Below are 26,163 nucleotides of genomic sequence, written 5' to 3'. Positions count from 1 at the left end.
TCAATGGTGGAAAGCATTGGGAACCATAGGCCCAAATGCACCTTTTCATCCCGTACAACCTACACTTACCATATGTAACTGCACCTAGCAACTGCAGGCCGGTTAGTATAACATTAGTGGTGGATAAGGTTTTAGAAACAATATTCAGGGGAAAAAAAATTCACAGGCACGTGGAGAGGTTAGAGTTAATTAAGGATAGTCAGCACGGATTTGTAAAAGGCCAATCATGCTTAACGAATCGAATTGAATTTTTTGATGAAATAACAAATAAGGTTGATGAAGGGAATGCAGTGGATGTTGTTTATATGGATTTTAAGAAAGTGTTCGACAAAGTAGCACATAAAAGGCTGGGTAACAAAATTGAGGCTTATGGAATAGGAGGGCCAGTGTCCAATTGGATGAAAAAAAAGCTCAAGGATAGAAAAAAAACAGTAAATGGTTGCTTTTCAGACTGGAGGATGGCTGACAGTGGTATTCCCCAAGGGTCTGTGCTGGGAGCACTGCTTTTTTTGCTATATATAAATGACTTGGATCTTGGAATACAGAGTAGAATTTCAAAATTTGCCAATGATACCAAACTTGGAAAGGTTGCAGACAATGAGGATGATACGAACTGCCTGAAACAGGACATAGATAGGCTAGGATATCATTGAATTCCATGTGAAGTTTGAAAGTGACATACTCCAATCACAAACAAGAATTTTAAACTTAAACAAAGCCAATTATGTAGGTATGAGGGGAGAAGTGGCTAGGGTAAATTGGGTAAATAGACTAAAGGTATGGTGGTAAATGAACAGTGGGAAACCTTTAAAACAACAATTCAAAATGTTCAACAAAAATACATTCCATTGAAAAACAAAAACTCAGCAAGAAAGACCCATCTGTTGCTCACTCAGGAAGTTAAGGGTATTAGATTAAAAGAAGATTACAATGTTGCAAGAGTAGGATTGGGAGTGCTTTAGAAACCAGCAAAAGGGCCACCAAAAAATGGACAGAAAAGGAAAAAATAGAATGAGAGTAAACTAGCCAGTAATATAAAAACAGATTGCAAGAGCTTTCATAGGTATATAAGGAAGAAAGTAGCTAAAGTAAATATTGGTCCCTTAGAAACAGAGACAGGAATAATTATCATGGGGAATGAAGAAATCGCAGAGTCATTGAACAAATATTTTGGTGTAATAAAAGCAAAATACTGCGGATGCTGGAAATCTGAAATAAAAACAAGAAATGCTGGAACCACTCAGTAGGTCTGGCAGCATCTGTGAAAAGAGAAGCAGAGTTAACGTTTCGGGTCAGTGACCCTTCTTCGGAACCAAAATATTTTGGTGTCTTCTTCTATGAAGACAGACAAAGTTTCATACCAGAAATAGATGGTAACCTAGGGGCTAAAAAGAGTCTACCCTCTATCCCATTCAGTATTTTGTTGGTTTCAATGAGATTATCTCTCATTCTTTGAAACTCTAGAGAATACAGGCCCAGTTTCCCCAATCTCTCTTCATAGGACAGTCCCGCCATCCCAGGAACAAGTCTGCTGGAACTTCCTTGCACTCCCTCAATGGCAATAATATCCTTCCTAAGGTAAGGGGACCAAAACTGCACACAGTACTCCAGGTGCAGTCTAATCAAGGGTCTATACAATTGAAGCAAGACATCACTACTCTTGTACACAAATCCTCTTGTGATAACTGCTTGCTGCACCTGCATGTTGGCTTTCAGTGACTTATTGACAGGAACACCCAGGTCCCTTTGTACATCTACACTTTCTAATCTCTTATCATTTAAGAAATACTCTGCACGTGTTCCTCCTAACAAAATGGATAACCTCACATTTTACCACATCATATTCTATCTGCCATGTTCTTGCCCACTCAGTAAGTCTGTCCAAATCCCCTTGAAGCTGCTTTGCATCTTCCTCACAACACACATTCCCACCTAGTTTTGTGTCATCCGCAATCTTGGAAATATTACATCGGTCCCCACATCCAAATCATATATATATATATATATATATATATATATATATATATAGTGAACAACTGGGGCTCAAGTACTGATCCTTGCGGTACCTCACTTGTCACAGCCCAACAATGCGTGAATTACCCCTTTATTCCTACTCTTCTGCCTGTTAACAAATCCTTCATCCATGCCAGTATATTACCTCCTATCCCATGTGCTTTAAGTTTGCTAACCAACCTCCTGTGGGGACTTTATCAAAAGCCTTCTGAAAATCCAAGTATACTACGTCCACCAACTCCCCTTTATCAATTCTGTTAGTAACCTCCTCAAGAAACTCCAACAGGTTTGTCAAATGTGATTTCCAACTCATAAATCCATGTTGACTATGCCTAATCAGATTATCATCCAAGTGTCCATTTATCACATCCTTTAGAATAGGTTCTAACATTTTCCCTATTACTGGATTAAGGCTAACAGGTCTGTAGTTCCCTGTTTTCTCTCTCCCTCCCTTTTTAAATAGTGGGGTGACATTTGTGACCTTCCAATCTGCAGGAACAATTCCAGAATCTATGGAATCTTGGAAGATGATCACCAATGCATCCACTATCTCCAAAGCTACCCCTTTCAACACTCTGGGATGTAGAAAATCAGGTCAGCAGAGAAAAAGTATTGGACAAACTTAAGGGACTAAAAATCTGACAAATCCCCGGGACCTGACGGCCTAGACCCTAGCGTTCTAAAAGAGATAGCTGCAGAGATAGTGGATGCGCTAGCTATGATTTTCCAAAATTCCTTAGATCCAGGAATGGTCCCATCAGACTGGAAATTGGCAAATGTCACACCACTTTACAAGAAAGGAGGGAGAGAGAAAACAGGGAACTGCAGGCCAGTTAGCCTAACATCAGTCATTGGGGAAATGCTGGAATCTATTATGAAGGAAGTCTTAACAATGCACTTAGAAAAGCACAGTATGATGAGAACAAGTCAACGTGGTTTTACTAAAGGGAAATCCTGTTTGACAAATTTATTAGAGTTTTTTGAGGTGGGGTAGATAAAGGGAAACCGGTAGATATAGTATACCTGGATTTCCAAAAGGCACTTGATAAGGTGCCACAAAAAGGTTAAGCGGGAAGATAAGGGCTCATGGAGTTGGGGGTAATATATTAGCATGGAAAGAGGATTGGTTAACAGACAGGAAGCAAATAGTTGGCACAAACGAGGCATTTTCAAGCTAGCAGGCAATAAATAGTGGAGTGTGGCAAGGATCAGAGCTGGGGCCTCAGCTATTTATAATCTATATTGATGACTGAGATGAAGAGATAGAGAGTAGTGTATCTAAGTTTGCTGCAATTGCACAGGGTTTTGGTGAGACCACATCTGGAGTAGTGTGCGCAGTTTTGGTCTCCACATTTAAGAAAGGATAGATGCATTGGAGGCAGTACAGCAAAGGTTCATGTTCACAAAATTGGTCACTGGGATGAGGGAGTTGGCCTATGATGGGAGGCTGAGTAAACTGGGCCTATATTCTGTGATTTTCTCTGGAGTTTATAAGAATGAGAGGCGATTTTATTGAAATATACAAGATTCTGAAGGGGATAGACCCAGACATCATTCCCACTCATTAAGGGATCTAAATCACGGGGGCACAATCTCAGGATAAGGGGCCGATCTTTTAGGACTGAAATGAGGAAAAATTACTTCGCTCAAAGGGTTGTGAATCTTTGGAATTCTCTACCCCAGAAGGTTGTGGATGCTCCTTTCTTGAATACATTTAAGGCTGGGATAGACAGATCTTTGGTCTCTAAGGGAATCAAGGGATATGACGAGCAGGCTGGAAAGTGGAGTTGAAGCCTAAGATCAGCCATGATCGTACTGAATGGCAGAGCAGGCTCTAAGGGCCATATGGACTACTTCTGCTCCTATTTCTCGTGTTCTTGTAGCAGAATGGGCAGATAGGTGGCACATGGAAATAAAAAGAGGCATAGAGTACAAAAGCAGGCAAGTTATACTGAACCTTTATTGCATCCAGTTCTGGTCACCACATTTTAGGAAGGATGTGAGGGTCCTTGAGAGGGTGCAGATGAAATTACCCAGAATAGTTCCGTGGATGGGAAATTTTAGTTACAAGGGTAGGTTGGAAAGACTGGGATTGTTCTCCCTGGAGCGAAAGAGATTTGATAGAGGTGTACGGTGGACAAGGAAAAACTGTTCCTGTTAACTGATGGTCCAAGGACTAGGGGACACAGATTGGAGGCTTTGGGCAAGAGATGTAGGGGGAATGTGAGAAAGAACCTTTTTTTTTTACTCAGCAAGTGGTAATGACCTGAAACTCACTGCCCACGAGGGTGGTGGAAGTGGAGACAATCAAAAGGAAATTGGATGGGCACTTGAAGGAAATAAACTCAGGGCTACGGGTGGAGGAGTGGGACAGACTGGATTGCTCTGTGGAGAGCCGGCATGGACTTGATGGTCGAATGGCCTCCTTCTATGCCCTAAAAGACTCTGACTCCGTCATGTCTAAAATTTGTCATATACTGTATTCCTTGCATCTTCTTCTCTTTGGCCTCCTTATCTCGAGAGACAATGGGTAAGCGCCTGGAGGTGGTCAGTGGTGTGTGGAGCAGCGCCTGGGGTGGTCTGTGGTGTGTGAAGCAGCGCCTGGAGTGGCTATAAAGGCCAATTCTAGAGTGACAGGCTCTTCCACAGGTTCTGCAGAAAAATTTGTTTGTCGGGGCTGTTACACAGTTGGCTCTTCCCTTGCGCTTTTGTCTTTTTTCCTGCCAACTGCTAAGTCTCTTCGACTCGCCACACTTTAGCCCTGCCTTTATGACTGCCCGCCAGCTCTGGCGAACGCTAGCAACTGACTCCCACGACTTGTGATCATGTCGCGTTTGCGGACGTCTTTGAAGCGGAGACATGGACGGCCGGTGGGTCTGATACCAGTGGCGAGCTCGCTGTACAATGTGTCTTTGGGGATCCTGCCATCTTCCATGCGGCTCACATGGCCAAGCCATCTCAAGCGCCGCTGACTCAGTAGTGTGTATAAGCTGGGGATGTTGGCCGCCTCGAGGACTTCTGTGTTGGAGATACGGTCCTGCCACCTGATGCCAAGTATTCTCCGGAGGCAGCGAAGATGGAATGAATTGAGACGTCGCTCTTGGCTGACATACGTTGTCCAGGCCTCGCTGCCATAGAGCAAGGTACTGAGGACACAGGCTTGATACACTCGGACTTTTGTGTTCCATGTCAGTGCGCCATTTTCCCACACTCTCTTGGCCAGTCTGGACATAGCAGTGGAAGCCTTCCCCATGCGCTTGTTGATTTCTGCATCTAGAGACAGGTTACTGGTGATAGTTGAGCCTAGATAGGTGAACTCTTGAACCACTTCCAGAGCGTGGTCGCCAATATTGATGGATGGAGCATTTCTGACGTCCTGCCCCATGATGTTCGTTTTCTTGAGGCTGATGGTTAGGCCAAATTCGTTGCAGGCAGCCGCAAACCTGTCAATGAGACTCTGCAGGCACTCTTCAGTGTGAGATGTTAAAGCAGCATCGTCAGCAAAGAGGAGTTCCCTGATGAGGACTTTCCGTACTTTGGACTTCGCTCTTAGACGGGCAAAGTTGAACAACCTGCCCCCTGATCTTGTGTGGAGGAAAATTCCTTCTTCAGAAGACTTGGACGTATGTGAAAGCAGCATATTCCTTGCATGTTGCTTCACAAAGTAGTCAATTGTCTCACATTCCCCGGTGATTTCACTCCTGCCAGAATTCACAAAAAGCTGCACTTCACAAACTAATTTGCTAGCTTCTGTTTGATTTTAGCTAAGTGCATGATTGTATACTAAGCAGCGGGAGAATGAACTAAGGATGCAGTCTGTGTGAGGCTGGTGCATCAGCAGAGTTGGAGGATGGAAAGGTCACAGAGCATAACTTCTTATAAAAAAGGGACAAATCCATTTTTATCAGGCAAATGGAGAGATATCAACTGTATGCGGAAATTTAACTAATGGGGAAATGTAGTCTTAGACTATTGTTATGGACATGTGGTGAGGGGTTTGGGTGGTTCCCACTGTTCCACTCCCACCTGACTGCAGCAAGCATATTTTTGTTCTTGGGGTTTAACCCCTTTGTGTTTTAATTGTCAACTAAACAGACAGTGACAGGTTTTCTTGTAGGTTTAAAACAAAATCAATTATTTATTGATCAAAAAACCTTAACCTGAAATTGTCGCAACCGCATCCACTCAGTCACACACACACTTCTTCAGCAGTCCCTCGGGAACGAGGATGACTTTCTTCTGCTCCAGGGTTATGGGTCCTTAAGTAACTGTATAGTCCAATTCTGGATGCGCACACTCTGCCACAGGTGAGGCAGGTGGTGTTTGACGAGGCGTGTGAATAGATGCTCGAATTTCCGAAAGCTCCTTTCGCTCTTCGCACTTGGTCGCTGCCTGGGCATGTCGATGTTGTTCAAACTGACTGGCGCCTTCAAGGATGCTTCTTCTCCATTTTGGGCAGTCTCGGGCAAGAGATTCCCACGAATCAGTGGAGATGTCACAATTTTTCAGGTGTGGCCCGCTCAATGTAACTGACTAGCCATGACCAGTGTCTCAATACTGGGGATGTTGGCCTGAGAGGACACTAGTATTGGAACGCCTGTCCTGCCACTAAATTTGCAGGAGATTACGGAAGCACTGCTGGTGATATCTCTCCAGGGCTTTGAAATATTTGCTGCACAGTGTCCATGTTTCTGACACATAGAGGAGGGCAGGTAACACTGCGGCCCTGTAAACCATGAGTTTGGTGCCAGGTTTGAGGTCTTTGTCGTCAAACACTCTTTCCTCAGACAACCGAAGGCTGCGCTGGCACACTGGAGGCAATGCCAAGTTTCATCGTCGATGTCTGCCTCTCCTGAGAGGAGGCTCCCAAGATATGACAAGTGATCCACATTGTCCAGTGGTTCTCCATGGATCTTGAACGTGGAGGGGGGGCGGGGGGCAGTGTTGTACTGTGGGAGCAGGCTGGTAGAAGACATTTGTCTTCTGGGTGTTTAGCTTAAGGCCTATTCTTTCATACGCCTCCATATACGACAAGGGTTTGAAGCTAGGCCTCTGAGAGCGCGCATACACAAGCGCTGTCAGCATACTGCAGCTCGATGACAGAGGCGGGGGTGACCTTGGCTCTGGACTGGAAGTGACTAGGTTAAATAGCTTCTCGTTCGTCCTGTACAGTAGACCTACTCCGGCAGGGAGCTTCATGGAAATGAGGTGGAGTGTTTCGGCGAGGAAGATGGAAAAGAATATTAGTGTGTTAACCCCAGTTTGCACTCGGATTGGGTCAGTGGCAGATGCGCTGGCAAGGATTACAACTTGCATGTCATTGTGCAGCAGGCGCGCGTGCACGCACACACAAACGACAGATAGAAAGGAAAAGGGGCAGGCGATGGTGAGTGGGGAGGTCACGGTAAACCTGTTAAATTCTCTCTGAAGTCAAGTTCTCATTGGTTGCAGGCCTGAGGTATTTGTAGGTTTTGCTCCGTTGAAAGTTCAGTTGAAGACAGTGGATCACTTCTAATTCACTGCTGTATAAGTGTAGATGTAGAATTCTACAGCAGGGCACATCTTTTAAGGTAAAAATGTGTTACATCTCGCCTCTGCTGAGAGACAGGTATTTTCTTCCCTGTAGTGACCGATAACGGCCTAGGATGTGGCTACTTCACACCTTCTTTGTTTCAGAAGAACCCATTCAATTCGGGAATATTTCAGGACGGGTGTAGGATGGATGCAACTGACACCTCTTAGCTTTGAAGGTATTCCTTTGTCCCTGTCAGACTGTTTGAATATACAAATACCAAGTTTTTTTTTAAACCTTTGGCGACCATTTTGGAGCACACTGTTTATTTTGTAAAAGATCCACTTTTTTTTTTAAAAGACAGCCAATTTTTACACCTTTTCAGTTTTAGTCCATAATTTTTCAACGTTGTACTTCGCGTACATACGACACTATGCTAGCCAGGTTCATCCCATATCATTCACCTTAGTACCTCCTGTCTTGTGGGGAATTTGTCCGTGGTGTTTTGAGCCTGGAAATGTATTACGACTCTGTAAATGGACTTTAGATTTTAAAAAAGGGCTGGTATAATTTGTCCAGTCAGGTTGTAACCTAGGGCTGATAAACAAACAAAATACAGCTGATGCTAGAAATCTGAAATAAAAACAAAAAAGTGCTGGAAGTATTCAGCACGTCAACCAGCATCTGCAGAGAGAGAAACAGAACTAACAGGCCTGATTTTCCATCCGGGGTTAGAGCACCGACGTCAGGACAGTTTCCGGGTCCCGATCCCACCCTGGGGGAAGCAGTCACAGCCACCAATTTTCACCTGCGCCTGCTAAATGGCTGGGGGCAGGGGGGTGTTGGGTGACCAATTAGCAGTTGCGGGGGGGATTGGAATGGAGAAGCCACTGAGCGAGTGTGGGCCCAATCTAAACAGACCACTGTAGCCATTACTGTGGTTGTCATTTTACTGAGAACACTGAAGCAGCTGTGATGAGGAAAGTCAAAGGGCTGGTACCCGGGGCAGGGCTGTCCCTCACTTCACTGATGCCAATGTGGAGGTCCTCCTGGAGGCAGTAAAGGAGAGGAGGGAGGTCCTCTTTCTGGAGGGTGGCAGGAGAAGGCCATCCTCCCAAACTAAGCAGACATGGACTGAGGTTGCTAAGAATATCAGCAGATTATCAGTGGTTCAGAGGAACAGGGTCCAGTGCCATAAAAGGTTCAATGACCTTATCTGCTCTGGCAAGGTGAGGGCAACACCAGACCCTCATGACAGGCCACTGGATATTCAAGCTCCAGCAGACACACCAGCTTAGGAGCCTGAGGGCACATGCTGCTCCTGAACTTGGGAGGAATGTGTGCCCAGGACATTTAAGGATCCCTCAGCAAGGCTCAGAGTCATAGCACTGTTGAAGACATGCAGCTTCCTACATCAATGAGCCGATGGCATTGGCCATAAAGGTCAACAGTGCCTTATCTCTCTAATCACAGAATTGTTACAGTGCAGAAGGAGGCCATTCGGCCCATTGTGTCCACACTGGCTCTCTGAAAGAGCAATTCTCTCAGTCCCATTCCCCGGCCTTCTCCCCATAACCCTGCACATTCTTCCTTTTCATATAACTGTCTAATTCCCTATTGAATGCTTCAATTGAACCTGCCTCTAATGTTTGTCCTTGCAGGAAAAAAGGGCTCATAAAGCTCAAGAAAGGGAGCCAACAGAAGGAGAAGTGTTGCATCGGCACATTGTAACTGCCACAGAGGAGGGAGCCATGGAGATTGCCAGGGTAGCCCCCATGGAACAAATCAGGGAAGGCAAAATGGGCAATCCTGGTGGAGAGGGTGAATATATATTGCAATCTGTAAATGAAGCGGGTGGATTGCCAAAGACTCAGCTGTATTGGGAAGTTTCAGCATGGCAGAGGCTTTGACTCTCCTAGGCTCATTCTCATGATTTTTTTTGTGTTTCCCAAAGGTTTAGACATGGAGGGGAAACTACTGTATTGCCCATGCTATATGCAGTTCTAATTTTCTGATTTATACCGTGCCCAACATTACCACTACAGTTTGGTGATCTATAAACAACTCCCACCAAAGTTTGCTGCCCTTTACTGTTTCTTAGCTCCACCCAAACTGATTCTACATCTAGCTGCTTCGATCTAAGATCCTCTCTCACTAATGTACTGATCTCGTCCCTTATTAACAGCACTACCCCACCTCCTTTTCCCCTCTGCCTATCTCTCCTATGCTCAGCTGGGCACTGACACAGAGCAGGGTCATGGGGTGAGAATGGAGGAGTCCAGTCAGCTTATGTGCCCGATCATGGCTCCGGGCTTTGAATGCATGAGTTGCTCCATTAAGAGGGTGGCCAGCCTCATGGAGAGCCATATGAGACAGCACTTGGAGTGGATGCAGGAGCAGCACAATGACATGCACAGAATGTATGCCACATTCTGTAATCTTGACCGGTCAGTGGCGGTGATGGCGCAGAGATGTTTGAAGTGGATGCCAGTTGCGTCCCATCCAGAGTGCCAGCCAAGGGCTGAGGCAGTCACCGAGGAGGATGAGAATGCCACCCCTCACAGGACATAATTATCAACAGTTTCCTTGCTTCTCTGTCTGAGGGACCATCTGTGCAGTAGGGCCCAGTGAGAAAGGCTGCCCCTGCATTGATGCCAGTGGTGCAGTCTCTGGAGGTGCTTCCATTGGAACCTCCACGACGAGAACTATCACGTGCATCTCAGTCGCACCAGAGGCAAGCGAGCAGCCTGCCTCTACCTCATCCAAGGCCACAAGGGGAGCACTGCGTAGAAGTGACTGAGAGCAGAGGCCAGTGCATCGGCAGAGTACTGAGTGGTTCACTGAGGTTTGCCTCACTTCTTTTTTTTACAACACTATGAAAATTGATACATAATGCCAGATGTGTGACCTTCCATTCTTTAATGGCAAGACATGAAAAGAGGGACGAGGTGGTGAAGAGAAGCAAGGGTCTGTGAAAGGGAGGGGAAAGAGGGGTTGTGAAACCTCTGGACAGATGCGCATCCCTCATTGGTGGTCACGGAGGATCTATTCCAAGCTGTGTCTTCAAAGGAAGGGTTCTCACCGGCAGCCCAAACCGGGTTCCAGACCATGCCATCTTCCTGGTTTGTTGGACTCAGTTGAAACATGCCTGGATGAGATGATCCCAGGCGTCGAGGGCATCTGGACGAGGCCCTCGAGATCTGTGCTGGCCTGGTCACCTCCCTGTGCAGCCAGGGCACGAGTGTATTCTGCAACTTCTTCCTCCTCCTCCCAAGGCTTTTTATACGTATATAAAGAGCAAAAGGGTAACTAGGGAAAGGGTTGGCCCACTCAAGGACAGAGAAGGGAATCTATGTGTGGAGCCAGAGGAAATGGGCGAGGTACTAAATGAGTACTTTGCATCAGTATTCACCAAGGAGAAGGACTTGGTGGATGATGAGCCTAGGGAAGGGAGTGTAGATAGTCTCAGTCATCTCATTATCGAAAAGGAGGAGGTGTTGGGTGTCTTGCAAAGCATTAAGGTAGATAAGTCCCCAGGGCCTGATGGGATCTACCCCAGAATACTGATGGAGACAAGGGAAGAAATTGCTGGGGCCTTGACAGAAATCTTTGCATCCTCATTGGCTACAGGTGAGGTCCCAGAGGACTGGGGAATAGCCAATGTTGTTCCTTTGTTTAAGAAGGGTAGCAAGGATAATCCAGGAAATTATAGGCCGGTGAGCCTTACGTCAGTGGTAGGGAAATTATTAGAGAGGATTCTTCGGGACAGGATTTACTCCCATTTGGAAACAAGTGAACTTATTAGTGAGAGGCAGCATGGTTTTGTGAAGGGGAGGTCGTGTCTCACTAATTTGATTGAGTTTTTTGAGGAAGTGACAAAGATGATTGATGAAGGAAGGACAGTGTATGTTATCTATATGGACTTCAGTAAAGCCTTTGACAAGGTCCCTCATGGCAGACTGATACAAAAGGTGAAGTCACATGGGATCAGAGGGGAGCTGGCAAGATGGATACAGAACTGGCTCGGTCACAGAAGACAGAGGGTAGCAGTGGAAGGGTGCTTTTCTGAATGGAGGGATGTGACTAGTGGTGTTCCGCAGGGATCAGTGCTGGGACCTTTGCTCTTTGTAGTATATATAAATGATTTGGAGGAAAATGTAGCTGGTCTGATTAGTAAGTTTGCGGACGACACAAAGGTTGGTGGAGTTGCGGACAGTGATGAGGATTGTCAGAGGATACAGCAGGATATAGATCGGTTGGAGACTTGGGCGGAGAAATGGCAGATGGAGTTTAATCCAGACAAATGTGAGGTAATGCATTTTGGAAGGTCTAATGCAGGTGGGAAGTATACAGTAAATGGCAGAACCCTTAAGAGTATTGACAGGCAGAGAGATCTGGGCGTACAGGTCCACAGGTCACTGAAAGTGGCAATGCAGGTGGATAAGGTAGTCAAGAAGGCATACGGCATGCTTGCCTTCATCGGTCGGGGCATAGAGTATAAAAATAGGCAAGTCATGTTGCAGCTGTACAGAACTTTAGTTAGGCCACACTTAGAATATTGCGTGCAATTCTGGTCGCCACACTACCAGAAGGACGTGGAGGCTTTGGAGAGGGTACAAAAGAGGTTTACCAGGATGTTTCCTGGTCTGGAGGGCATTAGCTATGAGGAGAGGTTGGATAAACCCGGATTGTTTTCACTGGAACAACGGAGGTGGAGGGGCGACATGATGGAGGTTTACAAAGTTATGAGCGGCATGGACAGAGTGGATAGTCAGAAGCTTTTTCCCAGGGTGTAAGAGTCAGTTACTAGGGGACATAGGTTTAAGGTGAGAGGGCAAAGTTTAGAGGGGATGTGCGAGGCAAGTTCTTTACACAGAGGGTGGTGAGTGCCTGGAACTTGTTGCCGGGGGAGGTGGTGGAAGCAGGTCCGATAGCGACATTTAAGAGGCATCTTGACAAATACATGAATAGGATGGGAATAGAGGGATACAAACCCCGGAAGTGCAGAAGGTTTTAGTTTAGGCAGGCATCAAGATCGGCGCAGGCTTGGAGGGCTGAATGGCCAGTTCCTGTGCTGTACTGTTCTTTGTTCCTCCTCCTCCTCTGATAAGCTCTCTCATTTCAGGACAAGACCCTCTTCTAGGTGCACAACTCTCTGGCTATGTTATAGACAATGCAGCAGACCACCACAATGCAAGATCGTTGCAGAAGTGTACTGCAGGACGCTACCAAACCGGTCCAGGCACTGGAACCACATACTCAGAAGCATGATGGCCTGTTTGATGGTGGTCCTTGTGAGCAGATGGCTTCATTTGTAGCACCTCCCTCGAGGTCTTGTAAAGAGATGAGTAGCCATCTCTTCGAAGGATAACCCTTGTCCCCTAGAATCTATTCACATAGTTTTTTTGGGGGGGGGGGGGCGGGGCTGGTGGTGGGGTGAACAGCTGCAGCACCCTGGACTGCTGGAGGATGAAGGAGTCATGGCAGCTGCCAGGAAAATGAGCGCATACATGTGGGAAGCTCATGTTGTGGTCGCAGACCAGCTGAACGTTAAGGGAATAGAAACCCTTCCTGTTGATCAATCTCACTGGCTGGTCACTTGATGGCCACATGGGTGCAATCGATGTTGCCCTGCACCTGGGAGAATCCAGCGATTCAGATGAAACCCACTGCCCTTTGTCTGTCTGGAATTGAATGTACTGTCCAGCTCTCGCAAAGAGGGCATCAATCACCTGAGAGATGCAGTGGTGTGTAGTTGTTTGCAATATGCCACCCAGGACTGCAGCTGATCCTTGGAAGGACGCAGAGGCAAAGAAGTTCATGGCTACAGTGACTTCAATGACAATGGGCACGACATGTGAAGCAGTACTGCGACAAGGGTGCAAATCTCTGACCATCTGCCTGGAAAATCGCAGTCTCCTGCAGCACTGGTTCTCCAACATCTCAAGGTAGCTCCATGTTCGCTGGTAGATCCTATGCCTCGGGGTATGACCTCTGCTCCTTCCTGCCCTTTGTCCCTCTCCGCTGTTCTCCTAATCGCCACCAGTCCCAAAATCTGAAAGTCGTGCTCCCATTACCAGTTGCCCCATTCCTTGTGCTCAGCTGGACTCCCAATAATGTCTTGAAGACTTCCTTTATGCCCCCCCAATGCCAGAGGATGACAACCCCCTGCACTCCCCGCAAACCTATGCGCACCCGATGGCGCCTGTGTGCCAATGGTAGAGTGCCCCACTCAACCGCTCTCCCTTTTGTGGGCCGACCTAATTTCAGGGGGCAGCCACAACTGGCTCCCCATTGCATGCACCTGGTCCGTCCCTGAGTTAGTGTGCAGCCCATACGCTCCCACCAAAACCCCAAACTGGTTCTCTGCGAGCTCCTTAACAAACTAACCAACCTTATTGTCAAATCGGGCAGGTTTCCAGGGCTGGCCTTCCCCCATGTCGATGAAACGTGCCAACGGCAGGAACAGCAACGGGAAACTGGCACACCGGCTGGTGTCGCTATTTTCAGCACCCGCCCAGCTCCATTCCCACCCCCGGTGGACTTAAATATCCTGCCCAACATTTCAGATCAATTACCTTTCATCAGAACTGGAAAAAGACAGAGATATGACAGATTTTAAGCAAGTGCAAAAGCAGTGAAGTGTGGGAAAGGAGGGGTGGTGAAAAACAAAAGGAAAGGTCTGTGAAAGGGTGGAAGGCAGGAGAGATTGAATGACAAAAGGGATGATAGTGCAAGGCCAAAGGGGATGGCAATGGGACAAGTAAAGAAACAAAAGATTGGTCAAGAGGAAGTCCAAATGGGAAAGCATAATCATCAACATGGATTGGCCATCCATGATGAAAAGACTGTGAGGTCCAGGAAACTGGAAACTGTTAAAAGTGGAAGAGGGTGTCTGAGGAGTCACTGATGTAGGTGGAAAGAGACTGGACAAGGGGAGAAAAATATAGAATCAAGATAGGAAGAAATAATTTCTGTGGGGCAAGAACAGACTGAAATGATTGGTTTACCAGGATAGGTTTGTTTGTGGATCTTGGGTAGGAGATAGAAGCCGGCGGTAAGACTATAACGTTGGCGGGCTTGCAAGGAAGGAGATGAGGACTGACAGTGTTGGAAATGACGATTTGTTGTTTGATGGTGGGGTCACGGTCCAGAAAGAGGTGCCAAAGCACTTTTGCTAGGTAGAGGTGGGTTTGCTAAATAGTGTCACCTTGTCAGCAGCTTTAATGACGATGTTAGAGTTGGACCTGAGAGACTGGAGTGCTTCAAGTTCAGAGAGAGGCAGGGTAAAGTGCGTGAGGGAGGCAGAGATGGATGATGACATGCCAACAGTTTGGGTTCCACCAGGGCCACTCAGCTCCTGATCTCATTACAGCTTTGGTCCAAACACGGACTAAAAGAGCTGAACTCAAGTTGGGGGGAGGGGGGCGCGGGGTGAGTAACAGTGACTGCCCGTGACATCAAGGCAGCATTTGAACGAGAGTGGCATCAAAGAGCCCTGGCGAAATTGAGGTCAATGGTAACCTGGAGGAAAAACTCTCCACTGGTTGGGAGTCATACCTAGCAAAAAGGAAGATGGTTGTAGTTGCTAATGGAGGCCAATAAACTCAGTCAGGGAGATGGTAACGTCACTAAACTAGTTAACCAGAAGTCTGGGCTAATGCCCTGGGGACACGGGTTCAAATCCCAGCACGGCAGCTGGTGGAATTTAAATTTAATTAATTAATAAAAATCTGGAATTGAAAGCTAGTCTCAGTAATGGTGCCATGATTCATTGATTGGATGTCATTGATTGTCGTAAAAACACATCTGGTTCACAAATGCCCTTGAGGAAAGTAAATCTGGCAACCTTACCTGGTCTAGCCTATATGTGACTCCAGACCTGCAGCAATGTGGTCAACTCTTAAATGCCCTCTGAAATGGCCTAGCCAGCCATTGTCTAGGGCAACTAGGTATGGGCAACAAATGCTGGCCTTGCCACCGATGCCTACATCTCATGAAAAAATTAAAGAAAAGTCTCAGGACATCACTGCAGGAGCTTCTCCGAGTAGTGTCCTCAGCCCAACCATCTTCAACTGCTTCATTAATGACCATCATGTCAGATGTGGGGATGCTTGCTGACTATTGCACAGTGCTCAGTACCAATCGCAACCCCTTAGATACTGAAACAGTATCCGCATGCAGCAAGACCTGCCAATATCAGGCTTGGGCTGATAAGTGGCAAGTAACATTCGCGAGACCTCCCAGGCAAGGACCATCTCCAATAAGAGAGAATCTAACCACCTCCCCTTGACACTCAACACCATTACCATTGCTGTATCCCCCACCATCAATATCCTGGGGGGGGGGGGGTTACCTTTGACCAGAAACTGAACTGGAGCAGCCATTTAAATACATGTGGCTACAAGAGCAGGTCAGAGCCTGGGAATTCTGCAGCGAGTAACTCACTGCCCGACTACCACCTTCTCAAGGGCAATTAGGGATGGGCAACAAATGCCGGCATGGCCAGCGACGCCCATATCCCATGAAACATCTGCAAGTCAGGAGCGTGATGGAATACTTGCCCGGAGGACTACAGCTCCAACATTCAATAAGCTGGACACCATCCAGGACAAAGCAGCACACCTGATCAGCACCCCATCCACTACTTTAAACGCTCACTCCCTCCATCACCAACCAATAGTGGCAGCAGTATGTACCATCTACAAGATGCACTGCAGAAAACTGCCAAGGCTTTGACAGCACCTTCCAAACCCGTGACCTCTACTACCTAAAAACAAGGGCAGCAGATGCATGGGAGCACTACCAGCAGCAAGCAGGTTCCCCTCCAGGTCACACATCATCCTGACGTGGAACTATATCGCTGTTCCTGGACTATCGCTGGGTCAAAATCCTGGAACTCCCTCCCTAACAGCCCTATGGGTGTACCTACAGCACATGGACTGCAGCAGTTCAAGAAGGTGGCTCACCACCATCTTCTCAAGGGTAATTAGGGATGGGCAATAAATGCTGGCCTTGCCAGCGATGCTCACATCCCACGAATGAATAAAAAAGCTTCTGTTCCCTTCCTCAGCCTCTGCCAAAAATTGGCCAAGTGAACTCTAAGCTTGTGCTGCACTCAAGACTGCGCTGTTTATCTGAAAGTACCATGTCTGTATTTGACAGTCTTGAGATTTAATGTATTTATCCAAATGCTTTGGAGTTTTTCTTTATTTACTATGGAGAAAATCTTCAATTTCAACCTTATATATGAAGTACAGCAAGGCAATAATGACTGGTGGGTCCAGTGTTTTTCTAATGACCTATTGCAGATGTCCAAGGAAGATTGAAGGAAGATAAATGAGACAGAGCACTCTTCCAGGTTAGGAATTTCGAAACACAGATCTCCTTCAGAGGAGTGAGGAGATCACTGACAACCTCCTAAAAATCCAGAGACTTTCTTCACAGTATTGATAGCTGTAGTGCACTGTGTCGAGACAAGGTGGGCATCTATCTATCGGGTCTGAATCAGGCAACTGGAGAGTATTCCACACTCCTGACTTGTGCCTTGTAGATGGTGGACAGGCTTTAGGGAATCAGGAGGTGGGTTACTCACGGCAGAATTCCCAGGATCTGACCTGTGCTTGTAGCGACCGTATTTATATGGCTCCTCCAGTTCAGTTTCTGGTCAATGGTAACCCCCAGGATGTTGATGGTGGGGGATTCAGTGATGGTAATGGTGTTGAATGTCAAGGGGAGATAGTTAGATTCTCTCTTATAGGAGATAGCCATTACCTGACACTTGTGTGGCGCAAATGTTACTTGCCACTTATCAGCCCAAGCCTAATATTGCCCAGGTCTTGCTGCACGCAGACATTATTTCGGTATCTAAGGGGTTGCGACTGGTACTCAGCACTGTGAAATCAACAGCGAACATCTCACTTCTGACCTTACGATGGAGGGAAGGTCATTGATGAAGCAGCTGAAGATGGTTGTGCTTAAGACACTGCTCTGAGGAACTCTCGCAGCGACACCCTTGGTCTCTCAACCACAATTATTTTCCTTTCTGCTACACATGACTCCAACCAGTGGAGAGTTTTCCCCGATTCCCATTGACTTAAATTTTGCTAGGGCTCCTTGTTGTCACACTCAGTCAAATGCTGCCTCGATATGAAGGGCAGTCACTCTCACCTCACCCCTGGAATTCAACTTTTTTGTCCAGGTGTGGACCAAGGCTGTAATGAGGACTGGAGCCAAGTGGCCCTGTGGAACCTAAACTGGTGAGGTTATTGCTGAGCAAGTGCCACCTGATAGCACAGTCAACAACACCTTCTATCACGTTGCTGATGATTGAGAGTAGACTGACGGCACGGTAATTGGCCCGATTGGATTTGTCCTGCTTTTGTGGACAGGACATACCTGGGAAATTTTCCACATTGTCAGGTAGATGTCAGTGTTGTAGCTGTACTAGAACAGCTTGGCTGTTAGTGTGGCTAGTTCTGGAGCACAAGCGTGCAATACTACAGCTGAGATGCTGTCCAGGCCCATAGCCTTTGCAGTATCCACTGTCTTCAGCCATTTCTTGATATCATGTGGAGTGAATCAAATTGGCTGAAGACAGTCACCTATGATGACAGGGACCTCAGAAGGAGGCAGAAATAGATCATCAACTTAGTGCTTCTGGCTAAAGATAGCTGCAAATGGTTCAGCTGTGTCTTTGCACTGATATGCCTTCATTGAGGATTGGGATGCTTGTGCAGCCTTTTCTTCCAGATAGTTAACTGTCCACCATCATTTACAACTGGATGTAGCAGGAATGCAGAGCTTTGATCTGACCCGTTGGCTGTGGGATCGCTTGGCTTGGTCTATCACATGCTGCTTCTGCTGTCTAGCATGTATGTAGCCCTGTTTTGTAGCTTCACCAGGTTGGCATCTGGTTTTTCTTTTAGGTATGCCTGGTGCTGCTCCCAGCATACTCTCCTACACTCCTCGTTGAACCAGGGTTAGTCCCCTGGCTTGATGTTAATGGTAGAGTGCAGGATATGCTGGGACATTACTCAGTGAGAAACCATATATGTAATAAATAAAATGCAAGAAGAAATGGTTATGTAATTGGATGAATTAATGTGTTTTTAGATGTTCAATTTAAGCTCATGCATCCGAGCATCTATTCCTTTTCACTGGAAGAGTTCTCCCTCTTGATTAAGGTCCCTATGAACAATTGGCTACTGAATCAAAAAATATTTGGGAATATTTGCCAGTAAAAATTAATTAGAGAGAGTCAGGTCAAGAGCACACCAATAGAAAGGCAGTACACCATGCTGCAACACCAGCACACGGTTAACAGGATTCAGGTTTGTGCCTATAATTCTCCAATACCATGATTTGCAGCCTTAGCTGTACCATCTAGAAGGAACTGTGCAGAGGACAGGAACTCCCTACAGAGAAGTCAAAGAGGCAAAACATCCTCAGAATGCTTCTGTCAGCAAATACAAATAGTTGTCTGCCATTCTCATAGCATTTAGAACAGAAAATATGTATCAAAATCATATCAAAACACATATTTGGGTCAAAATATTGCCAACATAGACACATATCTATTGTTTTGCTGTATATTTAACAAAAAGGTTTTTTAAAATCACTAATGAGTAACATCATAGTAATAAGTTTCCAACATTTTTCATTAAATAGTGTCTTACTTCTTTCTGGTGAGCTTTCTTCAAGTGTTCAACCAATTCTTTTAGTTTTTTTGTCTCTGCTTGTGTCCTGATTTCTAATTGAGTCTCTCGAATTTGAGCAGCACCCAATTCATCTGCAAGGTGATCAGCACAAGCTTCCTACAGACAGTACATAAGTAGAACCAAATTATCAGAAACGAGAACAAGATAATTAGAACTTATTATAGCCCTTTGTTGACCTTATACAAAAATGCTACGAGATGTAAAGAATTTTCTTTCTCAAAAGCATCGTCACACACATTGGTCAGTTAATAGCAATCACTCAAGGTTCCCACTTGTGTCTGTTGTACAGTTGAAAGTGCACATCATGGACATTGGGTGAAGACTGGGCTCACTGGAGATGCCGTCCATGGTAAAATAGTCTCCTGGCACCATCAACATGAATAACAGCCACTTGAGTATGGGTGCAGCTCATGGAACTGTATCTCAACAACATAGTCAACACTTCTGCAAAAGGGGAGTAAGGAAAATAAATTTCAAAGAAGAAAAAGTTGGTACACACCACTGGGATATTGGCGAGAAACCAAATTGCCATCTGATCCTCTATATCAAATCTGAATGTGGACAGCCATAAAGGCGGGGCTAAAGTGTGGTGAATCAAAGAGACTTAGCAGTTGGCAGGATAAAAGACAAGCGCAAGGGGAGAGCCAACTGTGCAACAGCCCCGACAAGCAATTTTATCTGCAGCACCTGTGGAAGAGTCTGTCACTCTAGAATTGGCCTTTATAGCCACTCCAGGCGCTGCTTCACAAACCACTGACCACCTCCAGGCGCTTACCCATTGTCTCTCGAGACAAGGAGGCCAAAGAAGATGATGATGATGTTGGCACTGGGTATCAAAAGTAAAAGCATTCTAATGTTGAATAAAATTACTCTCTCGAATATTTCATTCCTTCAATTTGAATGAGCATTTTATTCCCTCAATTATTCTAATATAGACTGGGATATTAATAGTATAAAGGGCAGTGAGGGGATAGTTTCTGAAGTGGTTATGGAGAATTTTCTTGATCAGTATGCTTCTTACCCAAGAGGAGGGAGGCATTGCTGAATCTGGTTCTGAGGAATGAGATAGGTCAAATGGATCAAGCATCAGAAGGGGAACATTTAAGGAACAGTGATCATGGCCTCATACGATTTAGATAAGCTATGGAAATGGACAAGGAGCAATCCAGAGTAAAATACGTAATTGGAGGAGGGCCAATTTCAGTGGGTTGAGAATGGAATTGTTCCAGGTAAACTGGAATCAAAAGACTGGCAGGCAAAATTGTTATGGAAAAATTGGATGCCTTTATAAAGGAGATGGTTAGGATACAGTCGAGTACATTCCCATGAGGGGGAAAGGCAGGACAACAAAAGCTAGAGCTCCCTGGATGACGATAGAGAGTAAGATGAAGCTGAAAAAGGGTGCATATAACAGATGTCAAGTTGACAATACAATTGAGAACCAGGCTAAATATAGAAAGATTAGTGGGGGAGTGAAAAAGAAAATAGAGGGTATGAGAAGAGACTGGCAGCTAACATAAAAGGGAATCTTAAGTCTTCCATAGGCATATACATAGTAAAACCATAGTAAGAGGAGGGGTGGGGCCGATTAGGGGCTAAAAAGGAGACCTACACATGAAGGCATAGGGCATGGATGAGGTACTGAGTACTTTGCATCTGTCTTTATAAAGGAAGACGATGCTGCCAAAGTCAGTGAGAGAGATAGTCGTTGAGATACTAGATAGGCTAAAGATTGATAAAGAGGAGGTACTAGAGTGGTTGCTGTATTTAAAGTCGATAAGGCACCAGACTGGGCGTGATACATCTGAGGATGTTGAGGGAATTAAGTGTGAAAATTGTGGAGGTACTGGCCATAATCTTCCAATCCTCCTTAGATATGGGAGTGGTGCAGAGGATTAGAGAACTTCAAATGTTACACCCTTGTTCAAAAAGGGGTGCAAGGAAAACCGAGCAAAGCAGTTAGTTTAACGTCGGTGGCGGGAAAGCTTTTAGAAACGATAATCTGCAACAAAATAGTCAGATGGACAAGTATAGATTAATTAATAAAAGCCAGCACGGATCTGTTAAACTGATTGAGTTTGTTGATGAAGTAACAGAGAGTTGATGAGGGTAATGCGGTTGATGTGGAGTATATGGACTTCTAAAAGGCATTTAATAAAGTGCCACATCATAGGCTTGTCAGCAAAGTTGAAGCCCATGGAATAAAAGGGCAGCATGAATACAAAGTTGGTTGAGTGACAGGAAACAGTAGTGGTGAATGGTTGCTTTTTTGGAGGAAGGTATACAGTGGATTTCCCCAGGGGTTGGGTCTAGGATCACTGTTTTCTTGATATATATTAAATGATTTAGACTTTGCTGTACAGGGCACAGTTTTAAAATCAGCAGATAATGCAAAACTTGGAAATATAGCGAACTGAGAAGGACAGCGATAGACTTCAAGAGGACATAGGCTGGTGAAATTTAATGCAGAGAAGTGTGAAGTGACACATTTTGGTAGGAAGAACGAAGTGAGGCAATATAAATTAAGGGTACAATTCTAAAGGGGTGCAGGAACGGAGAGGCCTGGAGGTATATGTGCAGAAATCATTGAAGAAGGCATGGCGGGTTGATAATGTTGTTAAAACAGCAGACAGGATCCTGAGCTTTATAGATAGAGGTATAAGTACAAAAGCAAGGAGGTTATGATGAACCTTCATAAAACACTGGTTTGGCCTCAACTGGGGTAGTGTCTAATTCTGGGCACTGCACTTTAGAAAGGATGTGAAGGCATTAAAGAGAGTGCAGTAAAGATTTAGAGAATGGTTCCAAGGATAAGTGACTTCAGTAACATGGATAGGTTGGAGAAGCTGGTATCGTTCTTCTTAGAGAAAGGAAGGTTGGGAGGACTCGATAGAGATGTTCAAAATCATGAGGGGTCCAGACAGAGTAGATAGTGTGAATAAGTTTCCACTGGCAGAAGGGTCAAGAACCAGACAGCACAGATTTGAAGCGATTGGCAAAAGAACCAAAGGTGACATGAGAAAAAAACTTTTTTTTTCTTTATGCAGCAACTGGTTAGGATCTGGAATGTACTACCTGAGAGCCTGGTGGAGGCAGATGGCTTTCAAAAGGGAATTAGATAAGTACCTGAAAGGAAAACAAATTGTAGGGCTACAGGGAAAGGCAGGGGTTGGGACTCACTAAATTGCTCTTACAGGCTCTAGAGGCTGAAAAGCCCTCTTCAGTGCCACAATCATTCTATGATTCTAAGTGGAAAGGATTAGTATTGAAGTTTAAAATTATCATGAACTTCAGCTTAAAACTACGATACAATAGATAAGGACCAAATCTTCATAAAAAACATCATTGCCTCGGGTTAAATATGGAAGTTTGCAGTTAACCAAAAGATTCGCAAAGTCTGCATGTGAAATTCTAGTTTTCCGCAAGATTTATTACAAGGTCAGTTATAAATCACTAGTTTGGTACTATTTGCCCGAACAGTTCTTGTAAAGTCTTTCCTAGCATCACATTAGACATTCTCAGGCCAGGTATAACATGAGTTAGATATAAAACTATCTTTATATGATCTCAGCAACGTGCCTTCACTCCAACCTTAGAAAAGAATCCTCAACTCAACGAGTATACATTTTCACTGCTCCATCCATCATTGTGGCTTCTGAGTGACAGATGAGTAACCAGTAAAAGGGGATTAGTGCTGGAAACCCAGGGTTTGGTAAGATCCACTCTAATAAGTATCCATTAACATTTTTAAAGAGAATCTCATTCTATCCTTTCGAGGTCGATTTAAACCCAAATCCGAAGATTGAAAGGGTAGTGTTCCAAAGTATAGCACCAGCCAGTTCACTTCTATTTAATGCAATAATTAGCTGTATGTTTTGTTCAACTGTCTCTAGTTGCCCACTTTTAACAGTTACCTTTTCTTGAGATAGTCGAATAGCTTCATTCAGCTCAACAGAGAGACGGTCCACCTCTCTTTGTGCCTGTGCCAACCGTTGCTGAGCCTCCCTCAATTCTAGATGAGAGCGCTGCATTTGTTCATGAGCAAGGCGCACTTGTTGGCTTTCATCCAATACTTCCTTATGTTGCTTTACAATACACTGATCCTTATTTTTCAGCATCTGAATAAACGTAAATCAAGTCAATGAGCAAAAAGGCTCACAATTATGAAGCATATCCAAGAATGTAACATATTTTTCAGCATCTGAATAAACATAAATCAAGTTAATGAACAGAAAGGCTCAATTATGAAGCATACCCAAGAATATGAATGTATTTTTCTTAGAAAATAGGGTTCCATATATTGAAAAGAAAACTAATGGGTGTTCTGCAACCAAACACAACAAAAGGAAGATGGATAATTTGCTTTGTGGATGTACTGTACTCATCAGAGCTTAGGTAAAATAAGCAAAGAGGATCAGAGAAATTTGAGCAACCTTTTGATGTGATGAGTAAACAGTGTCTTTTATTCACGCTTCAATTTCTTAAAGCACAGGAAGCAATTTAAAGGTATTACAGGAAGATGGCTTCGCTCGAGTGCTTCCTCAGTGATTTCAACCTCCATCTCAATTCATCGTGTTTTCTTCTGTATGAATAAATTTCCCCAAACCTCTCCCTTTATTTCAACTCTGGTACATATATTGATTGTGATCCCTTTGACCTTGCCCTCTCACACAGTCTTGATCAATAATAAGCTATTTCTGAACACTCTGTTGTATCCATCATTACCCACATCTCTCAATGTTCTTGCAACCTCATTCTTTTCTGCTTCCACCCCTGGAAAGACTCCTGCAAATCACTTACAACTTCCAATTCAAACTGCAATCTATTAGCCTTTAGCCCTTCATTCACCATAATGTTTGCTCAACCACTGCCTTACCTCCATCTTTGATGCTTTTGCTCCCAGCAGAAACAGGACCCTTCTATCCCCTTGTTTTCCCTAGTATGACCCCCATCCTCACTCCCTCAAATCAAAAGGGGTGCAGACTTGAGTATAGCTGACTTACAAATATTGGGTCACCTATCACTAAATTTAGCTACAACATATGAAGCACCATCAGGACTCAGACTGCCAAAACTACCCACTTACTCAAGGATATCCTGGAGAGCAAATATAACCCCTGGATTCTTTTCTCCAATACCAACCATCTCAACAACCTCATCTCTGCCTTCGCCATCCTCACCTCCAACAAGTATAAAGATCTCATGAACTTTGACCTCAGGATTGATTCCATCCATTCAGCTGCCTGTTGTTTCCCCCTTGCCCACCAAGCCAGACTTCTCTCCCAATGTTCCCCCTTGCCATGAGCCCATGTATTTCTCTAGTTTCTCTTCTAATTTCCCTTATGTCCTCTCTGAGCTCATCTTCTCTATAATATCCACCTCCTATTTCCTTGACCCCCTTTACCTCTAAACTGCTGACCATCCAACCTCCCTTCCTGCCTTCCGTGCTAGCTGACACTAAGTGATTTGCAGTCCTCAGAGACGGTTTCACCTCCCTTTCAAAACCGGCATCACTCCAATCCTCATATCTACCTTTGAGATGTCCGTCTGTGCAAACTATTGCCCCATCTTCAACCTCCCTTTCCTTTCTGAAGTTCTTGAATGTTGTTGCCTCCCAAATCCCTACCAATCTTTCCTCCAACTCCATGCTTGAACATCAACTTTTTCGGCTCTGCCACAGCACCAAAACTGCCTGAACCAGTTACAAATGACATCCTCTGTGATAGTGATATATTATCCTTCCTAGTCCTCTCTGCAGCTTTATTTCTATTGATCACAGGTCCCTGCTCCAATACCGTTCCTCTGTTACAAAAGCAAAATTACTGCAGATGCTGGAAATCTGAAATAAAAACAGAAAATGCTGGAAATATTCAGCAGGTCAGGCAGCATCTGTGGAGAGAAAGAAATGGAGCCAGCATTTCAGGTCTGTGACCTTTCATCAGAACTGGGAGAAATTAGAAATGTAGTAAGTTTCGAGCAAGTGAAAGTGGGAAGAACAACAAAGGGAAAGCCTGTGATAGGGTGGAGGGCAGGAGAGATTAAATGACAAAAGGTTCCATGTTGCAAGGCCAAAAGAAATGGTAAAGGGACAAGTAAAGAAACAAAATGTGTCGCTAGAGGAAGTGTGAATGGCAGGACAGATACCGTCCAAACGCAAAGTGAAGGAAACAAGAAAGAAATGAGAAAAAAAACAAAGAAACATGAAACAAAATGGGGCACAGGTTATGATCTAAAATTGTTGAATTCAACATTGAGTCTATTGTCCAGCTCAGTGGGATAATTCGCACTTTATTCAGGCTCCAGAAGCTGGCCGAGCGTGTCTACCCTGAGGCACAGTGTGGCTTTCGTGCAGAGAGATCGACCGTTGACATGCTGTTCTCCCTTCATCAGATACAGGAGAAATGCCGTGAACAACAGATGCCCCTCTACATTGCTTTCATTGATCTCACCAAAGCCTTTGACCTCGTCAGTAGACGTGGTCTTTTCAGACTACTAGAAAAGATTGGATGCCCACCAAAGCTACTAAGTATCATCACCTCATTCCATGACAATATGAAAGGCACAATTCAACATGGCGGCTCCTCATCAGACCCCTTTCCTATCCTGAGTGGTGTGAAACAGGGCTGTGTTCTCGCACCCACACTTTTTGGGATTTTCTTCTCCCTGCTGCTTTCACATGCGTTCAAGTCCTCTGAAGAAGGAATTTTCCTCCACACAAGATCAGGGGGCAGGTTGTTCAACCTTGCCCGTCTAAGAGCGAAGTCCAAAGTACTGCAAGTCCTCATCAGGGAACTCCTCTTTGCTGACGATGCTGCTTTAACATCTCACACTGAAGAGTGCCTGCAGAGTCTCATCGACAGGTTTGCGGCTGCCTGCAATGAATTTGGCCTAACCATCAGCCTCAAGAAAACGAACATC

The 26,163-nt window shown here is 45.1% G+C and overlaps 1 protein-coding gene across 1 annotated transcript in view; it reads right to left on the bottom strand.

Moving 5' to 3' along the window:
• ccdc18 (coiled-coil domain containing 18) overlaps positions 1 to 26,163 on the bottom strand; it is a 216,038-nt gene that overhangs the window by 20,319 nt on the left and 169,556 nt on the right. The window contains exons 25-26 of the mRNA XM_068036805.1: positions 23,160 to 23,363; positions 19,204 to 19,341 (exon numbers count right to left, since the gene is read on the bottom strand). Coding sequence (XP_067892906.1) covers positions 19,204 to 19,341; positions 23,160 to 23,363 — 342 coding nt within the window. The remainder of the gene's footprint in view (positions 1 to 19,203; positions 19,342 to 23,159; positions 23,364 to 26,163) is intronic.

Source organism: Heterodontus francisci, chromosome 8 (assembly GCF_036365525.1).
Source record: "Heterodontus francisci isolate sHetFra1 chromosome 8, sHetFra1.hap1, whole genome shotgun sequence".
NCBI lineage: Eukaryota > Metazoa > Chordata > Chondrichthyes > Heterodontiformes > Heterodontidae > Heterodontus > Heterodontus francisci.
This window is presented reverse-complemented; position numbering and strand designations above follow the sequence as displayed.